This window comes from Eleginops maclovinus, chromosome 9 (genome assembly GCF_036324505.1).
Source record: "Eleginops maclovinus isolate JMC-PN-2008 ecotype Puerto Natales chromosome 9, JC_Emac_rtc_rv5, whole genome shotgun sequence".
In the NCBI taxonomy this organism is placed as follows: domain Eukaryota; kingdom Metazoa; phylum Chordata; class Actinopteri; order Perciformes; family Eleginopidae; genus Eleginops; species Eleginops maclovinus.
The window spans coordinates 18073307-18099481 of record NC_086357.1 but is presented as its reverse complement, the minus strand read 5'-3'; the positions used below and the strand labels follow the sequence as shown (position 1 = coordinate 18099481).

The 26175-nt window shown below is 39.9% G+C and overlaps 1 protein-coding gene across 2 annotated transcripts in view; it reads left to right on the top strand.

The window, feature by feature from the left end:
* negr1 (neuronal growth regulator 1) overlaps nucleotides 1-8289 on the top strand; it is a 120649-nt gene extending 112360 nt beyond the window's left edge. For both annotated transcript variants that reach the window (XM_063891933.1, XM_063891932.1), the window contains one exon: nucleotides 1355-8289. In XM_063891933.1, the coding sequence (XP_063748003.1) occupies nucleotides 1355-1455 (101 nt within the window). In that variant the 3' untranslated portion in view covers nucleotides 1456-8289. The remainder of the gene's footprint in view (nucleotides 1-1354) is intronic.
* Nucleotides 8290-26175: the final 17886 nt, after the last annotated feature.

The following is a 26175-nucleotide window of genomic DNA, read 5'->3' as shown; positions in this document are numbered from 1 at the left end:
GTGTGTGTGTGTGGAGGGACAGCATGATTTGTAACCTGTGAGCTGTGCTTTATTGAGCTACAGACTAAAAGAGTGTGTCTGTTGTTGAGGAGGCAGAGTAGCCCATCCAAATGAAAGGCTGCCCTTTCCCTCTCGGTCTTCCTGACGCAGCTCTCCGGAGAGACCTGTTCATATTACTGTGGCTGTCTGCTGGTCACTGAAACACAAGCAGCATAAAACAAAGCCTTTGATAGGAATGCGAAGAAAAAGACCTTGTTCTGGCCTCATTTATTCTCCTCTCTCCGCTGATGGCTTTTTTGTTTCACTAATTCGAAAGAGGAGAAGTGTTTTGACATCCAACTATAAAATATGAAATGGAAGACAAGTGTTTTGGAATATATTAGTATCGGTGGTTAGTTGGGTATTTTCATGTAGTGCTGCTGAATACTTTAACACTTCCACAGAAAGAGAGATAGTGCTTTCTGCTCCATTTCATTTGTGTAGCTGTTACATACTGAATTATAGGTTAAAGGACCTGCACACCCACAAAGGTGTTTTCAATTATTCAATCTCATTAGATGTCATGTCAGGTTACATCTATGGACCTATAGGAATAATTACAGAGTGTGTCGTCCCGCCCCTTACAGTACATGTGCAGCAAAGTGGAGGAGCTGTCCATAAAGTCTAAATGTTACACATCTCCAACATTAGAAAAAACACCTGTATTTGTGGACTACTGGTGTGTTATGGCTTAAAGACTTTGCTCTTTTTTTCTTTTTTACCCTAGAATTGTGTCTAGTTGTGGCCCCTCGTCACAATTCCCTTTCAATGCTGTATTTTTTTAATAAGGGCACTCTATGGCCCCAAAAATATATTTAACAAAATATATCTTAGAGCTGTTGCTGTTGCACCAGGGAGTGACTTTGCCTCTGAACCTCTCACCAGGTTTCATTCAAAACCTGTTGGTTGGTCAAATATGCAAAACTTTTATTACCAAAAATCTAAGATTATTCAAAAAAGAATGTATGGCTGTTTTTAGATTAGGAAAAAGCATGGCAAACAGTTCTTCACCACATCCACATTTTAATAAATATTTAAAAGAGAAACACATCTTACTTATGAAAGAAATGAAGTTTTACACAAGCACAGAACCAGAGAATATACAGTAGCAGCAGCAGTCTTAATATATAATATAGTTTATAAAAAGTATACATTTCGCACTTAAAACGGAGAAACCAACTCAAAACAACTGAAGTGGCGCAGTAATTGCAGTTTTAACCGTCTCAATTGGAAGCCCCATACCAGGCCTGCAGGTTTTTAGGTGTTGAAAGTGCAATCACAACTAATCAGAGCTTCTCTTGTTTTCCGCCCACAGCACCCAACACTGCACCCTATGGGAGCACAGGAAGTGCGCACGTCCCGCTGGCCTGCCGATGCCTGGTGCTGGCTCTCTCCTCCTTCATCAGCGTGTACTAGCAGGGGCCAGTCCGGACACAATGACTGTCGAGAGCATTTATGAATCCTTTTTGACATTGCTGAAGGCTGGAATCCATTCTGGTACAGTTTGTTGAAAGGCCGTGATGGGGGAAGTAATCAGCGTTATTTGTGTGGGGATATTTACTTTTTTTTCTATGCTTTTTGGTGAAATTTCTGTCATGTAAATACGATGATGTTTTTTTATTATTATAATTATTATTATTTCCTCTCTTCTTTCACCTCACCTTGTGAATCAGTCCCCCCCCCCCCCACCCCCACCCCCACCTCCTATCATCTCAAAAGCCCCCAAACTTCCCAAATGAGTTACTTTGATGCTCTGGGAGGCGATGGCGCAAAAACATTTTCATCCGTTTTTGTACATGGCTAGAAAAGAAGCAATTGTGCCAAGTCTCTCAGTACACAGAATTACCATACCAATGTTGTATTGAATGTATTATGGGTTGTTGAACAAAGGAAAGACATTTAGATTCCTACCAATACAAATTCAGATTATGGAGTGTGCTTAAAAAATACAAAAAAACTGAACAAAAAAAAATTCTAAAGAACAAAAAGGCAGGGCTTTTTTAGGACCTGTATTGTCATGATTACTCGCTAGATGGATGAACAGTGTTGAAGGTGTGCTTTGTTGTATTCTGAAATTGGTCCTTCAGTTACTATGCCTGCCTCACAGATTTGATCAGGCAGCCGTCAAAGTAGCAAAGTATACTGTATCGTATCTTTATATTTTAATATAGTGTAGGCTTTTGTTTTAAAGTGGGACCAGCTTTTCTCATTTCGACCAAGAACAATAACACAGATCATTTCTTTGTACAGTAAGAAGGGAGGAACATCGCGGCCCTATGTTTACATTTTTCTTGAATATATCAATACGACATTATGAACTCCACACCTTTCCTTTCAGAGACAACTGTTGAACGCTTCTCTCTTAAAGTCTCGGCTCTTTGAAACTTGCCACCTCCACTGGGCGTCTGAGCACAGCGTTAGGCTATGAATTATTATTATAACATATTGATCATCGTCTGGCTGAAAACCCACAGCTGCACACTGCAAGTCGCTTGAGGATTTTGCCTTCAACTTTTGGCATGATATCTAAATAATGGACTCCGGGAAAGCAGCATTCTGCATTCCTGTGTTTTATTCCTCTGTTTTCTTTACAGATAAATCAATACTTTAATGTATTACAGTCTCTTACAGATAATATATGTAGAGCATTTCACCAATTAACAAATAAAGGACATTCAGAGAGCCAGAAGTTATGCTACTTGATATTTCTGGTTTATACACCAATATATGTTATCTAAAAAAGTACAATAATAAAACTAGCTTTGCCTCCAGTCCTTTTAATGTTAACTACGAGCAACAAAACAGAAAATAAATCTTGCAAACATGCCCTAAGGTGCAATGAGCTCTTTTTAGATGAGAGTCCATTTCATTTAAGCAGCTGATCAGCGCCACAGGGCCGGAGAATGTCCAGCGGAGAAGATAAATAAACCATGAGGTTGGTTAATAGACGAAAATGTGTCTTTTTTTTTCACTGAAATCAACCATATCAAGGCTCTAAACCGTTTTATTTTTGACTCGTGGCATATTCATCCTCAAGTATCTTCAAGTCATGGTGTAAACAGAGATACTGTACTGTAATGCCTTAATAGTACCATCCACATTAAATTAACCTCCTTTAGAAGGACACTTCCAGAGACTCTCAATAAGATAAAACTTGTTTATTTAAACACTTATTGAATGTTCATGAACCAGAAGCTGATCTTACCTTATGATTAGGCATTATATTTAGTAAAAACTCAATTTCTCGACTCATGACTCTTGCAGGTATTTTCAAAACAAGCCAGATGCATATGATAAAAATCAGTATTTGTCGTACAGGTTGAAATGTTTGCAGGTCTCGTTGGATTTGGGTTGTGTTATATTTTGCCCAACGATTGAGGGACTAGACCAGTTCTAGTTCACGCAGTATTTTCACATGAACTTGTAACTGCAAACTTATAGAGAAATAGCCATCGCAGTTAAAAGACTTAAAGCACAAACACTGTTATTACTTTTACGTTTCGTGGTGATTTGTTTCAAAGTCTGCTAAACATTTTATTTTATTTTATTGTTTGTTAATGAAATTGTTATCAGCTTGTTTTACAAATTATAAAAATACTGCACCATATGATCTTGTTTAAATGTTAAGGTATGAAAATGGGTCAGAAGTATATTTATTCTCTTCCTTTATGAAAACAATGTATAAAAAATTACATTTGAAACATGTAAACCTGGATATGTGACATTTATTTGAAATGAGGCTCAGTATGGCATAGTTTCTAATGTTGTCGGGTTCATTTAGATGCCATAGCTGTTGTTGATTTTTTGTCAGACAAGTACATTCAAAAGAAAACGTTTGCAATCAAATTACCTACTTTTTGACACAGAGAGAGTGTGAACCAATATAACAGTATTATAGAACAGAATCAATGTGTGTATATTTGGAGAAAATAGGATACCTTTTGATCTTTAGAGCCAGTGTGTAGTCATAGTTTTCACACACTCGCGTGTTTAACGATGTGCAGAGAGTATGGTTGTGCTGCATGTCAAAGTTAACCTGTGTTTTTGAGGTGGCCATTTTACAAATATTCATACTTTTTATGAATGGAAACACTTTTTTCCAAAACCATTGGTTCTTAAACCTGGTCGAAAAATACAAACCTCTTACAGACCAGCCGGCTATGTTTGTTTGTGATTTATTTTAATCAACCTTTGCTGATTAACTGAAAAACACTGCTGTTCAGAGTCAGGATGATTATTGTGGCACATTGGTGACAGTCTGGAGTGTTGTTGGTTGCTCAGCTAAGCAGTCAAGACCATGCTAGTATTCATACATATGAAATGTACTGGATGTTAATTATTTTCAACAATGGTATTAACAATCCCTTTTATTGATTCACTATCATTTGCAATAAAGGTCTTCATGTTACATTATAAACCCACATCTGAGTTCATGGGCACTCAAACGGGTTGTCATTATCACTGGGACAGAGTTTGAGCCAGAGAGCATCCTTAAGAAACAGTCCTACACAAAATGTCAAATATCTCATCAGTATTTTCTCCTACCACACAGATATCCCCTCTTAAATCAGGGGCAGGGTCAACGCTGTTATTAGGCATCTAACGTTTACACTTTATAAGCAGTTTTCAAGTTCTCACAACATGGATTTCGCTTGGTAAGCTTAGAGAGGAAAAACATGACTGTAAAATTTAGAAAGATTACGTAATTGTGGTGTTGATACCAGCTACGTAATGAATATGCTGGTCAAAAAATAATCTTTGAGTGGTGGACTACCATGTCAATATCCGGACTGGTACGTTGTAGCTAGATGAGTGGAGCACTAACTGACAGCTAAAGCTAGCCAATATTATTTTAATAGCACTCACAATACCTCAGTTCTGTTTCTATGAACATCACACACTTGTATCTGATCACCTAAATCAAGATCTTTGAACATTTAGGATTGACTAGCAGCTTCTTCCACCTATTTAGATGGCACATGAAATATCTGCACCTTTCTTTTGTCAGAAGTTACAAGATTTTGGTCACCAGTAACGGACCGCTACACAGCAGTCCCACCCAAATCTAATTTCTCTTTGAAATAATGATAGGAATAAGGGAAAACTAACTTCAGGTGTCACGGTTATGCAGCTGCATAATCGCTGAATATGAGTTACAGTACATTGGTCTGATTTTGGAGACACAGATGATTTGTGAAGGTCTTTGAAGTTGACTTCAGCTAAATACAGATTTGCCGGGGGAACAGTTAAACCCTAATGAAACAAACACTGCTGGGACTATGCCGTGTTAGCGAGGCATGAGGGAACATATCGGTCTGTTGGTACAGCGAAGCCTGAATTACTGAGTCATCTTAATTTTGCCGTATCATGCATTTGATCCCCTCCCCTCTGCCCTCGAACGCTGCTTAAATCCTCCTGAGCCCAGATGGCCGGAAGCCACAGTACATAGGATTAAACACCGATTGCAAAGCATCATGATTGACTGGAGTGTGACGCTCAGTGTATGTGATCTGGAGATGTTTTTTAAACGTAAATCACCGCGCATTCATCATGCATCAAGGGGACGATTATGCCTCTTTTTTTCACAACAGCACAAGGCTTTTGAGTATCCTCTGACCTGAATGCACTCTTGTCAAAATAATCCACGGTTGTGTGACCTACCTCATAAAAAGTCCAGCTGAAAAAGTCCTGTTGAGCTGAAAACAGACCATGCCCAGCCACCCCCCCCCCCCTCCCACTTCCTGCAGAGATCACTGCCTCACCTCCGTTCCCAGTTGATAGCGGGGGAAAGAAAATCCCTCTTCTTTTAAATTTAAGATAAGAGGATTTTAAATATTCATGCCTGTGCCCCCCGCCCCCCCGCATTCCCCACTCTGGATTTTTAAATTGTCCATTCCAAAACTCCTCTCACCCCGGTGCATCAGAATTATATTGTTCTGTTTGCATTTTAACAACGTTGGATTTATGATTCAACAGCTGAGTCTTAGAGGGGGACAAGTATTGTACTGAATGTGCCTTTAAAATATTTGATCAGTCATAACCAACCCTCATACAAAGCACTAACGCTCCTGTACACACTCTGTCAGCTGGTTGCTCATATTACAATTTCCATCAGCTGTTTATTACACTAACGGATCATTCAATGTGCAAACTGCAGCAGTAATTAAGTTTAACAGTTATCCTAACACATGTAACCCCAAAGTAGGGTAGAAAACAAATGAATTAAACAAAGTTAAATGTCATGATGATTAAAATAATTAGGACTGATGCATAGTTGAAGTTCAGTCATGTGTATTTAACAGAAACGGATCATTCCAGATGATCTTTTTCCTGCTTATTATCAGGCCATAACAATTTGTTTTCACTTCTTTGTTACGGGAAGGGCATGCTTATATTTCTTTTCTGTAAGTGACAGACTGTACCTGACATTATCTCAAAATATTCCTGCTGCTGTACAAATATCACAGCTTGAGTTTAAACAAACATCAAGAAGGATTCAGCAGGTGATGTGCCACTCTGGGCGTCCCTGTGAGAAACATGACGACAAAATCAGAGTGTTTTGTTTTGTTTGCTGCTGCAACAGGGGCGCATTTACTGTATGATTAAATATAAAGTGGCTTTTACAGTTTTCAAATACAGACATGAATAAATATCGACATTGAGTCGATGTTATATGGCAACTAATGCAAATGATCAGAACGTTTTTTTGTGCATAATGCTTGATGTGGCTCAATGCTGGTGTTTGCATTTATATTCTGCAAATGATTATCTGTACAGCGGCATTATTGTGCAGCAAAACTTAGGCAACATATACTGTAGCTAATGGGAATGACTAGCATGGTGTTTGGCTCTTCACAAAGGCGTCTGTGGCCAGCATGAGCTCGGAGGAGGTGTGGGAGAGGGATTCCTCCTGACCCGCGGTTAATGAAACCCTTCCAGTGCCTTTGTCAGTTTAAACTGGGAGATTGTGTCATACTACACCCTGGAGCCGCCGCCTGGCTCCCGCAGTCGCCATAGCTCGTCCCTGAGCAGCATACTGAGATGTCACAATCAAAACCAACTCTGTTTCTTGAGTGCTCGTATTCAGTTTGGAAGATATGATTGTTGCACAGCAGGAAATGCAATCCTTCCTGACAAGCACAGGCAAAAGGAGTGAAAATGATTTAAATTCTTCTTCTATAACCTGTCTCTGGGCAAGTTTGATTTATTCTGAATAGAAAAGAAAACATTTTTCAATTGGTACAAAAAGAGAGTAATTTCTGACTAGTGTGACTTCCTTTGAAATCCCCCAGATCGTGTGGCAGCTGCCAATGGGGAGTTGCATCAAGTATTTGTCAACCTGTCCCTCATTATTTCCACTGAAGTGGAAAATAAGTTGCCAGCCAATGATGCAGAGCCTGAGATACTGCCTGGGTTTTAAAGCAAGCTATCTCAGGCAGGTCTCTCCCTCCATGACGCCGATGACTGAATCACACGCAGCGAAGTGTTTTCACGTAAAGCTCCGGGGTAATTGTCAGTTTTGGTGAAGGATTGAATGGGTTTGCCATGGAGAGAATGTCATTATTTGACTGACAGTAAATGTAATCTTGTTTCATTTGTTTTCATGCCCCCGAAAGGCAGATTACACATTGTTTTATATATACTGAATGACACAGCAAATCAGGTCTTTGTAGCACCAGTTCATCAAATGTGTCTCCTGTGCGGTGTTTGTTTGAATGGCCTCTGGCAGGGTTCAAGGGAACGAGGTGCAGCATTTCTTCTGGTTTCTTTCTGTAAATTGGATATATTTACCATATATACTGTACCATTTGCTTTCTTTTTTACAAAAACTGGGAATGAATATCACAAGGTTGACCCGAACATCCTTTTTCTACATGGACTTTTATTTTATTTTTTTCATTTGCTTGTTTTATTTAAATGTTCAAATCACCATGCTGAAATACCATTTGAAGAGAAGTCTGGAAATGTTTACTTAAATGTGTCTGAAGGTCCTTTAGCCACCAGGGATATAGTTGTACATTTATAGGCTCTAGATCACTGGAATGATATATATGGCTTTAAGTGGAGTTGATATATCTATATATAATATATATAAATATATATTGATATTTGTCCAGAAAAAAAAACAAACATGTACTTTAATTACTTTGAAGCTTACATTGTGTATAGCACGTATGCAAGTCCATTTTCATCATGTTTGATGTAATTTTGTAGCAGTGGTTTGATACTAATAAATGGCAGTTGATGATGGATTGTAATTGTGTTTGTGTTGAACTGAAGTGACATTCACATCCACGCTGCCATGCTTTCATATATGTGTTCAAGAGGAAAGGGTTTCACTACACGTACTCACTGTGGAGCCGCCGTGGAATAGGATAATTTGTTCATAACAACATGTGACAGACTAAAAATATCCAAGTCATCCATTAAATGAACAGATACTCTGAGATGAGAGGTTCCTGTGTAGAAACAACCTTTGTTTTACTCTTTTTAATGGGAATATGTCATTTTTAAATGGTGTGGTTGTATCCTTTATATACTGTATATACTCAAGTCCCTGACATTTAATAAAAATAATAACTTGAATGTTAAACAATAGAACAAACATTATTGCACTACGCCTTTCATCTGCAGCTGAAAAACTGTAAGAGTAATGTGGAGAGTATCCTTAGAAGAAAAACAGTCAGAAATGGATGTTCATTCAAATGTTTTAAACAAATAATGTTAACAGAGTGGTGTAATATAATACTCCAGTATTGCCCTACAGTAAGTACCATTTTTAGGTATGTGTACTTTACTGAAGTAAGATTTTAAACGCTGAACTTTTATTTAGAACTGAGTATTTTACACTGGACTATGTCTACTTTTAAGTACAATATCTGAGTTCTTCTTCCAGCACGTTATACAACCATGATATCAGCCACTGATTTGATCCATGAAAACAAACTTTCCTTCCCCTAAACTCAAGTTAATCTTGGTCGGTGCCCAAGTATAATCGGTTTCCCAAAACTAGGCTTTAGCATTCAGGTGTCAAAGATGTGCCAGTCAAATCAGAAAACTTGCATATGTTATGTTTAGATGTATCTGTAGTTTATTAGCCTTCCTGGAGAGATGTGATGGCAAATGGTTAAATCCAGAGGCTGAATTATTGACTGGAACAAAAATGTGAGGCCTGAATTCCCCCGGGACGAGCTGAAGCTGCTCTACACTGTAATTGCCCCCCGCCCACCTTTCTTTCTCGGCAGCCCTGCGTTGAGTGTTACAGAGCACTGATGAACTCCGCAACACACTTTAAGTGGTCCAATAATTAAAGCCCACTGAGATTGTCAAGATAACGCACCGCACAACAATAGGCTTCAGGAGTTCAAGAGACCAAGACAACAGGTCTGGGCTCATTGCTTAATCGTAGTGTTCCTGCAATCGGCGAAGCCTGAAACGCTTTTTCTTTTTAATGTGGTCTCCCCTCTCACCTGAGAAGACGGTCGAGGCAAGTGCAGACTTTGGGGCTCTGGAGAGAATATGCTAATGTAAGGAGATGGAGTTTATGATCCAGAACTACTCTGCTCTGAGATGGGACAATAAGTGCCGGCAGCTGAAGTAGGGAAGGAAGAATTTGCAAGTATTTGTGAAATAAAAGTGAGAATAATGAGGCCTGTGTCTCAGGCGAATCTGGCTCTAACGTGGCAATTAGGACCACTGTGACAAGCTGGATGGCCATTTGGACGCTACGCCTTCAGATTTTGATGAAGCGTAGGAACAAAACTTTGTTGGAACGCTTTTATTTAAAATATCTCCGGTTAACACATTCAAATAAGTACTTTAAAGACCCTGTCGCCAAGAAATTATCGGTATATAATACTAATTCGCAACAGCAAATACGTTCGATAGAAATGCAATGCTGCCCGGATTAGGTTTTTGTCACATATGAGGAAACATTTCTAATTAACAAAATGTTAATAAGCTCAATTCAAACTCCTCTCCTGTGTGGTTCCTCTGTCACTGAACTCACCTCGGTCTGCAGAACCACCAACCACTGTCAGAAATATGATATTTATCCCCTCAGTGACAAGTCGTCAGTCATCAAAGGCTCAGCACCAACCAGGTGCTGTTCCTTCTGGAAACAAAGAGGTTATTTTGGGATGTTTTTTTTAATTGCGAATTTAATTAGTACTCTCATTTCAAAATCTACCAACAACAATCCAACAGGAAGACCAGACTAACCAGTATGCTCTATATACATTTGTATACTGTGCATATAATGGATGAAATAAAGGCGGGAAGATGTACCTTTTTTGTCCATACATAGACTCCAATCATCACATAGTTTGTCAAAGAAAGATGTCCGTCTCAGTAAACAATCCCAGATTAATACTGTGTTAAACCAGCAGATCCACAGGTTTTACCTTTTGTGTGTGTGAGTGTGTGCGTGTGTGTGTTGAGAAGTGTGTTTATTATCTTCCAAAGAGGCTACACCTCACATGTATTTTTTTCAGGATGAGTTTCTTTTACATGCATGTCTTGAATACGAACCCTGATCCTTGTCACCTCCCAGACTCCTGTGTAATGACGTCTTCTACCTTGCATAACATCTTGAAAAAATGAAATGGGTGCATTATTTTTATGTGCATTATGTGTCCACCACAGCCAATCTGTTGCCAATGCCCTCACAAACCCTACAATAAAGACGCAATCAGTACACACATTTGCAGTTTCTTCAAGATGATGTAAAATTCAAACACCAGGAGTCAGGGTGCCTTACATAACCATAAAAGTAAGCCTGGCGGGGTATGTGCCTGCAGTCGCCTTCCTGAGATGAAAAACAAATGAACACTTTGAGTCTGAGCTGATTCCCTCCCATTCTGCGTCTCCATCTGTCACTCCCAGCGACTTATTCTGAGCGAGAGCGCCTTCCTGCATGACCTCCATCACAGCGCGCAAGATGAACGAGGTGGGTCTGGTCTCTGTCCTCTGTCTTCTCTGTGCCAAGGCAGCGGGGGTACCGAAGCATCGAGAACACCTGCAAACTGAGAGTAATGAGGCGGCGGGCCACACGGTCGCCCATCCTCCCCACACTAATCAATCCAGCTAGCCATTAAGGAACCAGGGAGAACTGCAGCTAGTTAGAGAAAGTTACAGCTTCCTTTCTCCATTTTCCTTTGTCTGCTTTCTGAAAGTGGTCATCTGTATTTTAAATAGGATGCTCATTAGTTTTATCCTTTTGTATTTTACATCCCACTGACCACATATGTGGCTTATTGATTTCATTTTGATGAAAATTGAGTTAATGCTTTTTTCCTAATAACAGACTTTTAAATGTCAATTTTCTCGTACATTTTAGTTCATTGTCAGAAGCATAAAACAGAAATCCTCTTGATGATTGTGTTTCAAAATCTGAATTATTTGCTTTATACATCTATACAGCATTTACAAAGAGTGTAAGGCAAGTAAATGTATGACTTTGGTCTAAACACATACATTTAACGTAACTGAACCATTGACATGTACAGTATTTATATGAAATTCCAAATGCATTTAATGTTCATGTTTAATGCAGATGCAGGGCTTACACGCTTCCTGAGAGATTATTTTTTTCCGTACACCCTAAAGCAGTGCTTGCCATCTTAGTACATGAATGCAGTATGCAAAAATATGTTTTATTTTAGCTTGAAACGTCCATCTATGCTGTATTCCACCCCTTCAATCTCTCTTGCTTTTTCATTCTCCTCCTGCCAGCTTCCAAGACAGAAGCCAGAGATGCACTGGAAAAAGTCACGCTGTCACACGGTGCATATCCCAAAACAAATAATCATGCCACCGTGTCATTACCCAACCTCGACTCTCTCGGAGCAATCACATTCAAAGAGCATTTTTCAGGAGCGCCCTCCTCAGCACAACTGGCATGGCTAATGGAAATTTAATCAGCAGCAAGAGAGGACAGCAGGCATAATGCAACAGATGATAAATAGAAGAAAGATGCAAATGGTATTTATTTTGGACATGCCGTGCTGACAAGCCTGATAATGCCTCCTCATGCAGCTTCTCCCTGAAGCTGCCTTTTGATGGCCCCGAAGTGGTATGCATCGTATTTCACAGCCTATCATTCACGGAATAAATTGTGTTATTCATAGAAATGTTTTCACCTTATTTCCTGAATGTCTCTTGCCAATGGTGCTCGAGCAACAAAGCAGAAGGCCTAAATTAATAAAGACAAATTTCAGTCCCTGCAGTCATTACAAACCAACACTGCTTCAAAATTCCAATCTTGTCCACATTTAACAACAAAGTTGTTACTTTAGTATTCTCCTAGTAGTAACAAGTGTGTCCTTTGAGCCAAAAGAAGATTCAATGCTTTTTAAACCGTGCCTACAAAGAAATGGATTTACCCTATTTTATTTCTTCAAAAAAGTCCAAAGACTGACATTTCTTGAGATGAATCATGCATACTGTATGAATCATGCGTATACTGCCTACACTTAACAAGGTCTGTTATTTCATCTCAACATGATCATACTTTGGACTTCACCACAAAAATGTTTCATGAAGCTCCTGAGAATCCTTTGTTACGTCCCAAATATCCTTCCAAAGGCGCATTTACCAGCATTGTCTGTTTTTGGTATGGAGGCTACACTCAGGTAAAGGGGCACCAATTCAGATTTGTGTGATTCAGTTCAGTTTTTATGTATTTCAGCGGCGATTTCAGTGGCCTGAGGCATGATGTTTTGGGATTTTTGGTACTAAACAAGATCCGGGCTATATCTCGAGAATTTGTGTGACGTGTTTGTTGTCAGTTTTTTGGGCTGCACGGCAGTTTATGACCGTGACCAGTTCAGACTGGTATCTGATAAAAATTATGTGAACAGCCAAACTAAAAATCACACCTGAACGATGAATGTAAATTGGGCACCTAGGCTTGTAGGCTTGTGAATAAAGCCTTCAATTATACACACATTTACATGTCATATCTAGATGTGAAAATACTTAATGTTTTGTGTGTGAATGTCTTCTACAGATGCAGGATGTTGTTGAAGAAATGTTTCCTCACATCAGGACAATTTATGTAAGCTCCAGAACAAGTCCATCATTTGAAATGACTGGAGATCAGACACGTTCAACCTGGGCCAGGTTTTATTCTGCAGGCTTAAATGTATATATACTCTATAATTTACCTCTCAAAGGGCTTTATTGCGCCCCCTGAATCGACATGCTTTCACTCTGATCCAGCAGTCATTCTGTCCTGCAGCCCAGGTGCCACAAAGTAACACAGCATGTCATTAGCCCTAATACAGCTGTCAGGGGAGAGACAGAAGCAAAGAACTGTTTCCTGCAAAAGAGTGCAGCTGAGCTACTTCACGTCCCTCTCTTAAGTTTCTTGTTTTCCGCGACAGCTTGAAACCAGCTGATACCTGAGCTGTCGGTACAACTGTACAGCTGTACGGAGCAGCATCCCTGCAGAGGCATCACTAATCAACTCTTGTTTAGGTCCTCAAAAGCAAGCAGTTGGACTTCTCTGAAACTGTCATCGCTGTGACATGTTTCCGTGAACTGGCGGCCCATGAGAGGGAGTAATTAGATGAATCCTGGCACTGCATGCACACTGCCGCTAAGCCTTATATAGTATGATCCTAAAGTGTAAAAGCACAGCTAGAGCCTTGTGTAATCTCAAACATGTTGAATATATAAAATGGTTAAGTCTGTTGTGCACCTTCATCCCTCCATGGAGTCGAGAAAATGTAAGCATTCAGTAAGCAGCCGCCTCCTCCAGCTTCATGCTGCTGCAGATTACTGTTTTGACATTGATGTACAATCTCTCATAAACACCTAAGAATTAAAAATAATAAAACAACACCCTCTCCCTGGTTCAGAGACACACTGTGTGTTTAGCAAGCATCCAGATTTTTAAATGAAGATGAACTGAGTGGAGTCTATGAGCATATTGGTCTGGTAACAAATGCGACAGAGAGGGAGCGTGCTGCTCGACACCCTGCTGAGATAACACAAGTTTCCCTGTCATGATTTTTTTGTCTTCTTTCATAACAGCAATGTGGCAGAAAAAAAGAAAAAACAACACAGGACTGCATTTCAGTAAAATGCAAGTAAACATACGAGACAACCCCACCATTGATTAAACCAAGCTGCTGCACATCCTGAAAGATTTTTGTTTAAACCTATCTTTCAGTGTCCTACTTTTAAAAGAATCTTTGCGAGTTTGTAACTTGACTTCAGATGTCAAACAACACAGGCCAAGCTCAGCACAGAAGGAAGCGATGGCGGTAATTGTTTTTGTTGGATGATTAGGACAGTTTACGAGAACAATGTGTGCCTTGGTGGCTTCCTGTGATTAGAAAGCCATCCATTTTAATGGCTTTTCTTCTCCCTTTTCTAACTAGGCACAAGAAAATGGTAGCCATAATAAATGGCATGCTATTAAAGGGGAAATAAAAGCTCAAAGAAGCAAAACAAAGAAGACAAATTAAGGTTTGAGAAATGAAGATTTGTCTTCTCAGCATGTTGCTCACAGCAGGTGTATTCTCCAAAATGAAGTTAGTTTATTTCACGTTGTTAATTTTTAGACCATGCTGCTCCAGTAAAACAGACATTGTGTGATGAGTTGTCCTTCAGAGAAAACTGTGTCATTGAGCATGGCATAAGTACAAATTATTCCACAAAGCTTGCCTGCTCACCACCAGTCCCCCAAGGTCATGACTTTTTATAGTTAAAACTAATATACAGGAATATATCCCATCTATCTGCAGGTAGACTGGCCTTCAATACTTGTTTGTGTTGGGCTCTTTTTTGTGATGTATTAGAACGACTGTCGACTTTCTGGACAAATCCATTATCTGCTTTTATCAGATAAAGAGCACAAATGGCTCTTTCAAAGTAAGAGCTGTCCTTGTGACATCTCAACAACTCTGCAAAACTATTTTGACAAAAGCTACACAAGGACATATAAGATGTCCATATGCCGTGTTTGGCCCGGGGATGTGAATCCACTGTTCCCCAGGTTTCAGCTGATGGGTAAGAAACCCTGAGAAACACTCACCAACCAGATAAAAGATAATGAATACTTAACCAGAGCATTCAAATACGGTCAATTGAATGATTTAAAGTCATGATGAGAAGCTATAATGGTTCGAATTATGGATAAAATACCATCCAAAAATAAAACTAATCAGAATCAGAAATCCTTTATATGTCCCACAGTGGGGAAATGTACTGTGTTACAGCAAAAGCTGAATAGCAGGTAAAAAAAAAGGCATGAAATAATAACAAGTTAAGCACACATCAGTAATACAATTAAAATAGAGAAAAATAAGTAAACAACCATTACTAAAAAAAAGTGTAGGAGCAATTTAAGTGAACTAAGTGGCACATAGGTAACATTTACAGTAAACATTGTGACTTAAAAAAATAAGGTTGGGGACATTTGTAAAAATATGTATTTTTTAAAGTGATTATAGCAACGCTCAATTGCATATAAATGTTCATATTGCACATTGCAGGAGATTGCTACAGTCTTTATTGAGTAGGGGTCTACAGCAATCGAATAAACACTGAAATATACTCGCTCCACAGATATCAAAGGATGGGTCACAGCACGTCTAAAGATCATGCTTTGTGGTTTCCAGTTATGTTGCAGAATTGGCCCCATGGTGGGTCGCTTACAACTACACAACTGAGCTCGAGGAGACAGGATAGGGTGTACAGGTAGTGTGTCTTACTAAGTGGAGAGCGCCCAACCCTCAGCTATCATGCACTTTTTTATGGAAAATGACACTTATAAAGTGCTGAGGATGATTTAAAGTGTTTTATTAGGTTTAGTTTTAAGTGAATTAACTGTGTGAAGGATATCTTTCTTAAACTCTGTGTTTTAATATGTGGGGGAGAGCATGGCCTCAGTCTGTAGTACTTGATGTCATTTGTCTTTTAGTAGCTTAATGTCACAATTCCTCTGAGTTGATTGAAGATAATTTGGATCCCCTGTTGCAAAGGGTTTTGCCGGCTGATAATTAAGAATTGTGAGCAGCTTGATTGGTTTAGCCTCATTGGCCAATCAGGATGTGATGCCCAGTCTTTAGGGCTCACGAGAGAACATTGCAATCCTTTGTTACACTTAAAACACACCTCATTTCAGATGAAGCTGTGAGCCAGAAACTCTGATCTTTTATGATAAAGCCTCATTTTGAGTAAGCTAATGGAGTCAACATTAAAGGACCCCTTTTCAATGGCTGTATTTTATTCATGTCATTCATTTGTTTATGTTTTAGCAAAAACGTATCCACATACATATCCCAGTGTATATTAAAAATAGCATTTGTTTATTATTAAAAAAGGCATTTTATGATAATTTAAAAGACATTTGATTCATTATTATTATCAAGGAAGGAGGTTTGTGGGGGGAGGGCATTTGAAAGACTTGTTTCTGTATTTATGTTTCCATTTTTGGGTATGAAATAAGGGACTGGTTCTCAGGCTTCTTTCTGATCAGCTGACATCTTGGAAATCATAGCAACAGTATTTGTTGTTCTTAAAATAAAACCAAACTTTGAATTTAAAATGTGACATATTGTTGGTTTATTGCCGTTTTGAAGCAAATTAGAGCTGCACTGCTGTCCTCTCTTAGCAGAAAGCTAGCAAGAAGATGTTGATCATTATAAGGAGATGATTGAGTTGGTTGAAAAAGTTGTCTCAACCGAGCATCTGCTTACACCTCTAAAACACACTTAACATGTTTATTTATAGCTCAATGGTTTCTCATCAGAATGCATTGCCAGGCAGCCAGCTGAGAATACAGCAAGTTACTGCTTCCTGCCAATAAATAGTCACACATAAACACATCAGCTTCTTTGAAAGATAAAATAAAATGTATGGAAAGGTACTAGTAGGCAGATTTTGTTACATTTGGGGAAAACCAGGATAGCTCTTTGACCGGATGTGCAGTCTTTATGCTAAGCTAAGCTAGGATAGCTGCTGACTGCAGTCTTTTATATTTGCTGTAAAAACACAAGAGTGCTATCACTTTTCTCCGGACAGACGTCCTCTCTGTAATAAAAACTGGTGTATTTGAACCAGGGTTGGTTTCCTAACAAGATCAGTGGTGGAAGATCCGAAGTAGTGTTAGGCAAAGAGAACAGATGTTATATGTTGCCCCATTCATTATAAATATCAGAGTGGGACCTTGACAGACAACAGACCCCACATGAAGTGAGTTGTTAAAACAGATTAGTTTCCTCAGAATGGCATTTTGTGGGCAGCATTTTGAGGAAAGGAGGGGAGCCGGTGGGCTTAAAGGTTGTTTGGTACCACTATAAGACAGAACAATCCCATGTGGGAATAGAGTGTCCTCTCTCGCTGTCATTTCCATCTCAGAACTCAACCAGTTCTCCCTCAGGAGAAACTTCAATAGAAAAACAAGGCGATTAAAGAAGCAACCTGCAATACAAAATGACTCACCATGTAGTTTACCTCCAGACATGAGCTCTAATACCAGATGTAACTCTGCGCCATCTCCAACACATGCGCTTGCTCACTCTGTCACAGAACTTGACATTTCCAAGTAATTACAGGTGTTTCTCATTACTGCCTGTCTGAATTGAGGCTATTTTCTCTTGACACTGGCATATGTTTAAAGATAAAGCATCATTTAATTACTTTGTGACTTTCATGTGAAGCCTGCCTGGATATGCCTGTGATTTAACTTTCAACCTGAACATATGGGTAGCTGTGCTGCCTGTGTGTTGTGCGGCACTCACAAAACCAAGAGCTGTTTTCAACAAACAAACATCTCGCCTGGTGCAGATTAGGCACAGTGAATTACAAATCAACCTATCCTAGCTCTGATCTTTGCTCAGGCTTCATATTGCCACTGTTTTCATGTTTTGATCTTTTTAAGATAACAGCGAGAGACGCCTGAAATGGAAGATGCTAGCATTGAGTGCAAAACCCCCCCTAGTGCTACCCCCCCAACTTTGTATCTCCAGCATCACCACATCAAGTGTCTTTGCTGAAATGTCACCGATATGACAGGTGATAATTTACAATGTCAGCTGCAAGGCAGAGGACAGACTGCTGGCACAATCTCCATCTTTTACATCTGTGTGTGTGTGCATCACTTTATGGCACAGATAAGTACGAGGGTGTTGGTTTTAGTACTGCTTTATACGCTGCGTCCATCTCATCTCTGCCTGACAGCCTGTTATGAGCTCCTCTCTCTCCAAACACGTCATTGACAAGTGTCTTAAGCTGCCTGTGTCTCCTTGAACTGAGGATAAATGACTGTGTCCTCTTGAAAGCTTAACAATATAAATGATTAATACCACCCAAAAGTTCTCTGGGTGATTCATGTATGTATGCTGCATGTATCGCTGTGGCTGGCATTAAATGCATAAACAGCTGAGTTAATGCGGTTAGACTGGGGTACGACTCAGTGTGAGACCATGCGTGCATGCACCTGCTTGCTTCAGATGAAGAGCTCTCTCTGGCATTAAGGGGGGTGACGTTTCTTGAACGATGGTGATAAACCAACTCTTCAAGCCGCTCGTGCATTAGCGAATCTGCTGTCAACTCCTATAACACACACACTACTTGAAATCTGTGTTGTACAAACTTGAATTTGCATACAGAAATTGTTCAGGTTGATATTTTACTGTATTAGGACGGTGCTGTGAGACACAAACAAAAACTGACAAGGCAACAAATATTATGCCAGTTGTAGTCTAATGCTGTGGTTTATTTGCCATGAAATAAAAATAAAAAAGGGCTCAGGCTATATTGTAGGAGTCTGAGCAATGAAGTATAGCTGTGTATTCAACAAACTATTTGCAAAAATAGTCACTAATTCACATTCTGCTGGTAATTTTAAATAAAACTCAATTTGAAGGTCAACTCAATTAGCCTACCTCAATTTTCCGAATAAAAAAATCCATTTGCATTTGCTCTTCAATTCTCTGAAATCATTCAGCTGTGGAGAATTTGTAATGTGGTCGTAGGTGCCAAAGCTTAGATATTTCTTAATTACACCATAATTGATGGATAATGTTTCGTAGCAGGAAAGAGAGTTGTTGTTAGCGGTGCAGAAGCATGAAAAGGCAGAAGTAAAACCTGACTATGGTTCAGCAGCTGAAGTTATTATTTCATTAGAGGATGGGATACACGTGTGGAGCTCTGATTTGAGCACACAGCTATCAACCTGGAAAATCACACAGAGATTGTGTTTACACGGTAATCGGCATTCAAAGTGCACGGGTCATGATCAGGAGAATTAATCTAATTAGCATTATTTTATTATTTGATAAATTGGCTGTCTTCACAAATGCTCCCTGAGGATAGACACATTGAGATGGCAAAGTGCGGAAAGTATGAAAGTGAAAATGGTTCTGCTGGGGTGATCAAATTAAAACTACTTTGTCAGTCATGCCTGGACGTACACATGGGGGCAAGGACGGTGTGAAATTAATCTCACAGTTTAAATTGAGAAGACTATGAAGAAACTGTTCTGGGCAAAACAGAGTCATAACAGCAGAGAGACAGACTTCATCCCAAACTGCATACTGTTTATCTTTACATATAGATCATAATGCAGCTGCCCTTAGAAAGTATGGACTGTTGCATGCGGTCTGTTTCAAAACATGAAGCCTTGAACATTGACCATAAATCTGGTTTGCAAAGGTTCAGTATGCCAGCCATTATGCTATAGAAGCATAATGGCTTATGCTATAGAAGCATAATGGCTGGCATACTGCAAAACCAGATGACATAAGACATCTATTTTCTTGCAGACTGCATTTGACACACCATTTATTAGAACATATTTAATATTTTCTGGCATACTAAATACTGCTATTGCGTATTGTAACACAGGCAAAGTCTTTGCTGAAAAAAATTCATACACAGGAAATCAGTTTGAGCCGATACACACATACAAACAGGGCGCAGGCAATGGTCCAAAACTGGGGAATAAAGCTGAGTCAAAAACCATGGAAGCTAAACACTGGGAAACGCTGGAAAGCTGTGCACTCACAAGGACAAACAATAGCCATCTGGCAGGGGGACAAGGAAACAAAGGAGTGTATAAACGGAGAAAAACTAATGACTAAATCAGAGGTGGGTTAGTAAGTGAGGGCAGGTTAGGGATTTGGGAGACACACAAGTGCAGGACCTGAAACACCATGAGAATGAAGGATTTCAAAATAAAGGCAGGCAAAATAAAATGGTCAGTAATCGGGATGTGTAGTGTGAAGGTTTCTCAGTTGGCAGTAATTTCATTTGAATAGAAAAAAAATCCCATGAGGGAAGGAGCCATAAGTCTGTTTGCGACAAAAAGCTTGGGTCAGGGTTTACTTCCTATCAGCTGTTCTTGAGAAATAAACTTGGACCCTTGTTCAGTGAAGGGTTGATGGGAACAGATCTAAGACTGGTTGTATCTGCTGGTACAAACTAAAGTAGATCAAAGTGAGCTTCTCCTTAAACTCATCGATTTTGATGCCCTCAGTAGCTTATAGTTCGCTCCTCAAAGACAGGATTTAGTTTTATCACATTTCTGGGGGTTTTTTACACAGTGGGGCGCCACATTTATGTCCACAGGAAATTAGAAATTAATATACCGAACAGTAAGGTTAAGTTTGGTCTAATTGTAACGGGTCATTTGTGATCACCGCTAAGATGCTCTCAGTCTGCTCAGAAAGCTCAAAGAAAGAGGAGGGACTTTTCTTTTCCTTAATTAAGATTAGCAGAGATAAGATAAGCCTTCATCTTGTCTTCCATAAACTAAAATAGAAAAAGAAGTAAAAATAGAAACTATACAAGAATAAGTAATTACCAGGCAATGACAGCTGGCAGCATCCCTCTGAAACCACCTTACCCATCCATCCTCTGGGATCTCATGTGTACCCTATGCATTATCATTTATATAATGCATATTGTTTCTATCTTACCGATACACAAAGTTTGCACTGATGAAATCTGTGTTGGGGGATTTTGTCTTAATGGCAGGAGATACAATTCTGCCATCTCCTAGTCTCTGGGTTTATTTATATGTGTATACTATTGAGCAATCATACATTTTCCTATCATTCACAGTCTTCATTGAGTCAAAACAAAGTGCATTTGTGTCGTAAGGCCTTTCCTATCAATTGTACTTTCACTTTAAATATACAAACTGAAAGTCTTCCCCTGAAATACTCTCACAAAAAAAATAATGATGTACTGGCATGTGACACTGCTTCAACCATATTACAGTTCAGCCTCTATTTTTGTTTTAAGCAATAATTGTTGACAAGGATGTAGCTGTATCTGGTGACGCGGTTCAGAATGAATAAAGTCATGGTTTGTTTTTCTCCAAGGAAGACTTTGTCCCTTGGATAAATGTCTCTATTCAAAGCTTTGAGCAGTGATCTGCAACAATAGGTCCTTCTGTTGCCAAACGACTGAATATCAAAATATTTGTTTTATGAATGTTTAACGTTACAAATAAATCAAAAATGATATACAAAATGATTGTTCGTTTTGCTTATATAGATTTTGATGATATTCATAAAATTGCAGTTTAATCGCTGGGCAAAATCCACAAAACGTTTAGTTTAAAACAGCGTCCATTTATGTTAACATTCTTTATAGTGTTTCTACGATGTTGTTTATTTTAAACTCTTAAAATCAAAACAAGATTGTGTCCATATGTCCATATTAAGTATTCATTAGCATTCCTATCTTTGAGTATACTGTATACAAAGTAATATATCACAACAGAACTAATTATTTTCATATTATTAAGAATGAATTGTTAAACATTTGTTAAAAATTCATCATAAAAGTTTACTCTAAGGTGCTGGAAAGGAGGGTCCGGCCGATTGTCGAACCTCAGATTAAAGAGGAACAATGCGGATTTCGTCCTGGTCGTGGAACGGCGGACCAGCTTTTCACTCTCGCAAGGATCCTGGAGGGGGCCTGGGAGTACACTCATCCGGTCTACATGTGCTTTGTGGATTTGGAGAACACGTTAGACCGGGTTCCCAGGGAGATACTGTGGGAGGTGCTGCGAGAGTATGGGGTGAGGGGGTCTCTACTAAGGGCCATCCAATCTCTGTACTCCCAAAGCAAGAGCTGTGTCCGGGTCCTCAGTAGCACGTCGGATCGATTTCCGGTGAGGGTTGGCCTCCGCCAGGGCTACGCTTTGTCACCAATCCTGTTTGTGATATTCACGGACAGGATTTCGAGGCGTAGTCGTGGGGGAGGGGTTCTGCAGTTCAGTGGGCTAAGGATTGCACCACTGCTTTTTGCAGATGATGTGGTCCTAATGGCTTCATCGGTCTGTGACCTTCAGCACTCACTGGATCGGTTTGCGGCCGAGTGTGAAGCGGCTGGGATGAGGATCAGCACCTCCAAATCTGAGGCCATGGTTCTCAGCAGGAAACCGATGGACTGTCCACTCCAGGTAGGGAATGAGGCCTTACCCCAAGTGAAGGAGTTCAAGTATCTCGGGGTCTTGTTCTCGAGTGAGGGAACAATGGAGCGTGAGATGGGCCGGAGAATCGGAGCAGCAGGAGCGGTACTGCAGTCGCTTTACCGCACCGTTGTGACAAAAAGAGAGCTGAGCCAGAAGGCAAAGCTCTCTGTCTACCGGGCCATCTTCGTTCCTACCCTCACCTATAGTCATGAAGGATGGGTCATGACCGAAAGAACGAGATCGCGGATACAAGCGGCCAAAAGGTGATTTCTCCGCAGGGATGGCATCTCCCTTAGGGATAAGGTGAGAAGTTCAGTCATCCGGGAGGGACTCGGAGTAGAACCGCTGCTCCTTCGCGTTGAAAGGAGCCAGTTGAGGTGGTTCGGGCACCTAGTGAGGATGCCACCTGGGCGCCTCTCTAGGGAGGTGTTCCAGGCACGTCCAGCTGGGAAGAAACCGAGGGGTAGACCTAGGACCAGGTGGACGGATTATATCTCTTTGCTGGCCTGGGTACGCCTTGGAATCCCCCAGTCAGAGCTGGTTGATGTGGCCAGGGAAAGGAAAGTTTGGGGCTCTCTGCTGGAGCTGTTACCTCCGCGACCCTGACAGATAAGCGGTCCAGCAGATGGATGGATGGATGGATGGAAGTTTATTGCACTGTTTTACAAATTATTTACTGCAATTCTGATCCTAATGAAGGTGTTATCATATTTTTCAGACCAACAGAAAAGGTGATAAGATGAAGCAGGGGATTGTGGGATTGAATTATTTACCTAAAGTTCAAAATGGACAGTGCTAAGGGTTGAAGGAGAGAAGTTGATGGAACTACTTTCCTTCGAGTTGGCTCAGCTTGTAAAATGCTAAAAAAAAATAAACAAGGTTCGTATTAACTCAAAATATACAATTGGAACCCTAACCAGTGAAGAAACAGGGCTTCAATTTAGAGTCATAATAAATCTCTGATCGATGTTTAATTAAATGGATGGAAAGATTGTTGTTTCTTTTAGCATTTGCTTCCTGCATTGTGCAATTGTGTTTGTTACTCCGCAGCCTGTGGCTTGTTAATGATTTCAGGGCGGGCGCGAAAAATAAATAATGACCTCTTGGCCTCACCTCGGCTCTTCCATAGCGCTTTTATATAATAAGCAGTTAATCGCAGTCCACCACTCTCTTTTATTTGCGCTCCTCTACTGTATTTTAACCTCAGGATGGGCTGACCTGTAGAACCTGGCAGAAAGCTGCTGACTGAAGACATAATGCATAGTTGCCAATAATTATTGGTTCAGCAATGGCAAGGGAAAACACAGAGGATGTAGGGTAATGTTTGTCAGTGTGAAAAACAATAACATTGCAGACACAAATGGACTCTACTGTCTAGCTTTTCACCCTGTCACCCTTCACAACTGTCTGGGTACAGTTCCCTGGATGTTTGTCGTGAGAGGCCTCAAGGTCACACTTGCAGAGTTTCATGGATCTCTGTATTTGTTAAGGGTTTTCGACACAAAGACCTAGCCTTGGTTTGGCTCATCATCAGATGAGATCTCCCACATGAATTCACCTTCCTCACACTACAATAGAGCAGGCACCAGTGATGTCGGTAACGAGTAATCTAACGAGTTACTATTTCCAAACCAGTAATCAGATTAAAGTTTCTTATCCAAGTCACTGTTCGTTACTATTTTTGTCATTTTCCTTAGTAAAAAGATATATGTTTGCTTTCTTCTTGCGTCACATTCTCAACTCATTTGTAATACCATGCAGCGTGACAAACGTAAACAACAATGGAGGGAGGAGTGGGATGCGCGTTTTCTAGCTGGAAATACAGTCACTATTTTGAGTTTGTCAGCTAAAGATGACAATATTAAGTTTCATTGTACACTGTGCTGGCGACAAAGTGCTATCTAGCTTCAAAAACACTACGTCAAATTTGAAGAAACATTTGGAGTCGCATCATGGCACAGTCAGACTCACAGAGCAAGTCCCACCAGGTGGTGAGAAGCAGAGAGCTGCGACTAGTGCAGGAGGTCCCCCACCACCCAGACAACAAAAGCTGGACTTTGGTGCAAAAGCAGTAAGTTGGGGAGAGTTGAAGAAGTTGGTCGGGCAGTATGTTGGACTCATTTTTATGTTGAGGCGGCGGGGGGTGTTGTCGGCAGCTGCTGCATGTAACTAACTAAGTTACTTTTAAAATCAAGTAATCAGTAAAGTAACTAAGTTACTTTTTAAAGGAGTCATCAGTAATCAGATTACCTTTTTCAAGGTAACTGTGGCAACACTGGCAGGCACTGTGCTCAATCATAATGTAGCTTGATGTAGCGTGGTCCTTCTCATGTATCTCCTGCGCTGCTTTAAAAATATATTCACAAGACCTCTTCATCTGTATTTACAGTATGTGAACTATACTTAAACGTGTTGATATGAAACACTGTAATTGTTTTGCTTATTCCAGGAGGTAACTGGGAGTCCTGTGTGTACAGCTCTGTTAAGAGAAAATTAAAACGCCACTGCCAAATGACTCTGAAATCTTTATCTCTACATGTATGGCAGACATTCCAGTGTTAGTTGAATTTCAACACAGAGAAAAATTGTCAGTAATTTATAAAATACAATACAACAACAAAACTGCTTATTTAACTCACAGACATACCTATAAATATTAAAATAAGAGAAAATGATAATGCTGAAGTGGGCTGTATGCTACTCATGCTTCTGGTTGCTTTTCAATTAGGGGAAGAGAGAATTGAAATGATCTGCTGGCCTGTGGTGCTTCTTAAGCCTCAGACAGATAGAGATATACACATAATACTTTGCTCTGTGGATGCTGATATAAGTGAAAACAATGCAGCCTAATGAATGAGGCATACATAGGTGTTTGAAAGGAATATAAATGTATCAGCACACACACTGCTGTCCATCGTGCTGCTTTATGCATGAATACGTAACACTATATGTTTGTGCCAAGCATTGAAATGACTGAAATGATACATTGTGCACGGTGTGTTCAGAATCAGTCACTTCAAGACAGAGACACTGAATCTCTTTAATATTAACAATGTACCCAGTCCCTCTGTATGAATAAGGAATAGATCTAATACTTGGTGAAAACTTGGTATGTACATGTGGTGTGAGTGGAATGGATTACATCTACCATTTAAAAGAAAAGAAAATCACCGTTTTAAATATAACTAATTTGGTTCAGGGTGCTTTACAACCTGTACAGCACATGAGACCATCTGTCCTTTGACAATTGGACAAGAAATTCCCCCAAAAGAACCCAATTAAATGTTAGAGCCATCTGAAAAGGGATCCATCTCCAGGGACGAACGTGCAATAAATGTTGTGTGTACAGAATAGACAACACTTACTATACTGAACCATTTGTATGACATGAATTTATTACGGGAGTTTGAGCTACACATGTTTATCATGGTCTATTGTGCCACAGCCCTCAGTCTCACTACAAATAGATGCCCACTGTATATCGTATATGTTGTATGATATGTATGTGTGGTGGCGCTAAAATGCCTCTGTTTAATGTTTACATTTTCCAAAATAAATAACAAAAAGTGATTTTCTGAAAAGTTGTGCTTTGGCCTTTACTTTGCAGCATTAAATAGATGCCGTTGGGTTTACCAAAAGCAGAGTATGTTCACATCCATCTGATGAAGGTCCTCCGTGCGCCCCTTAAATCCAAT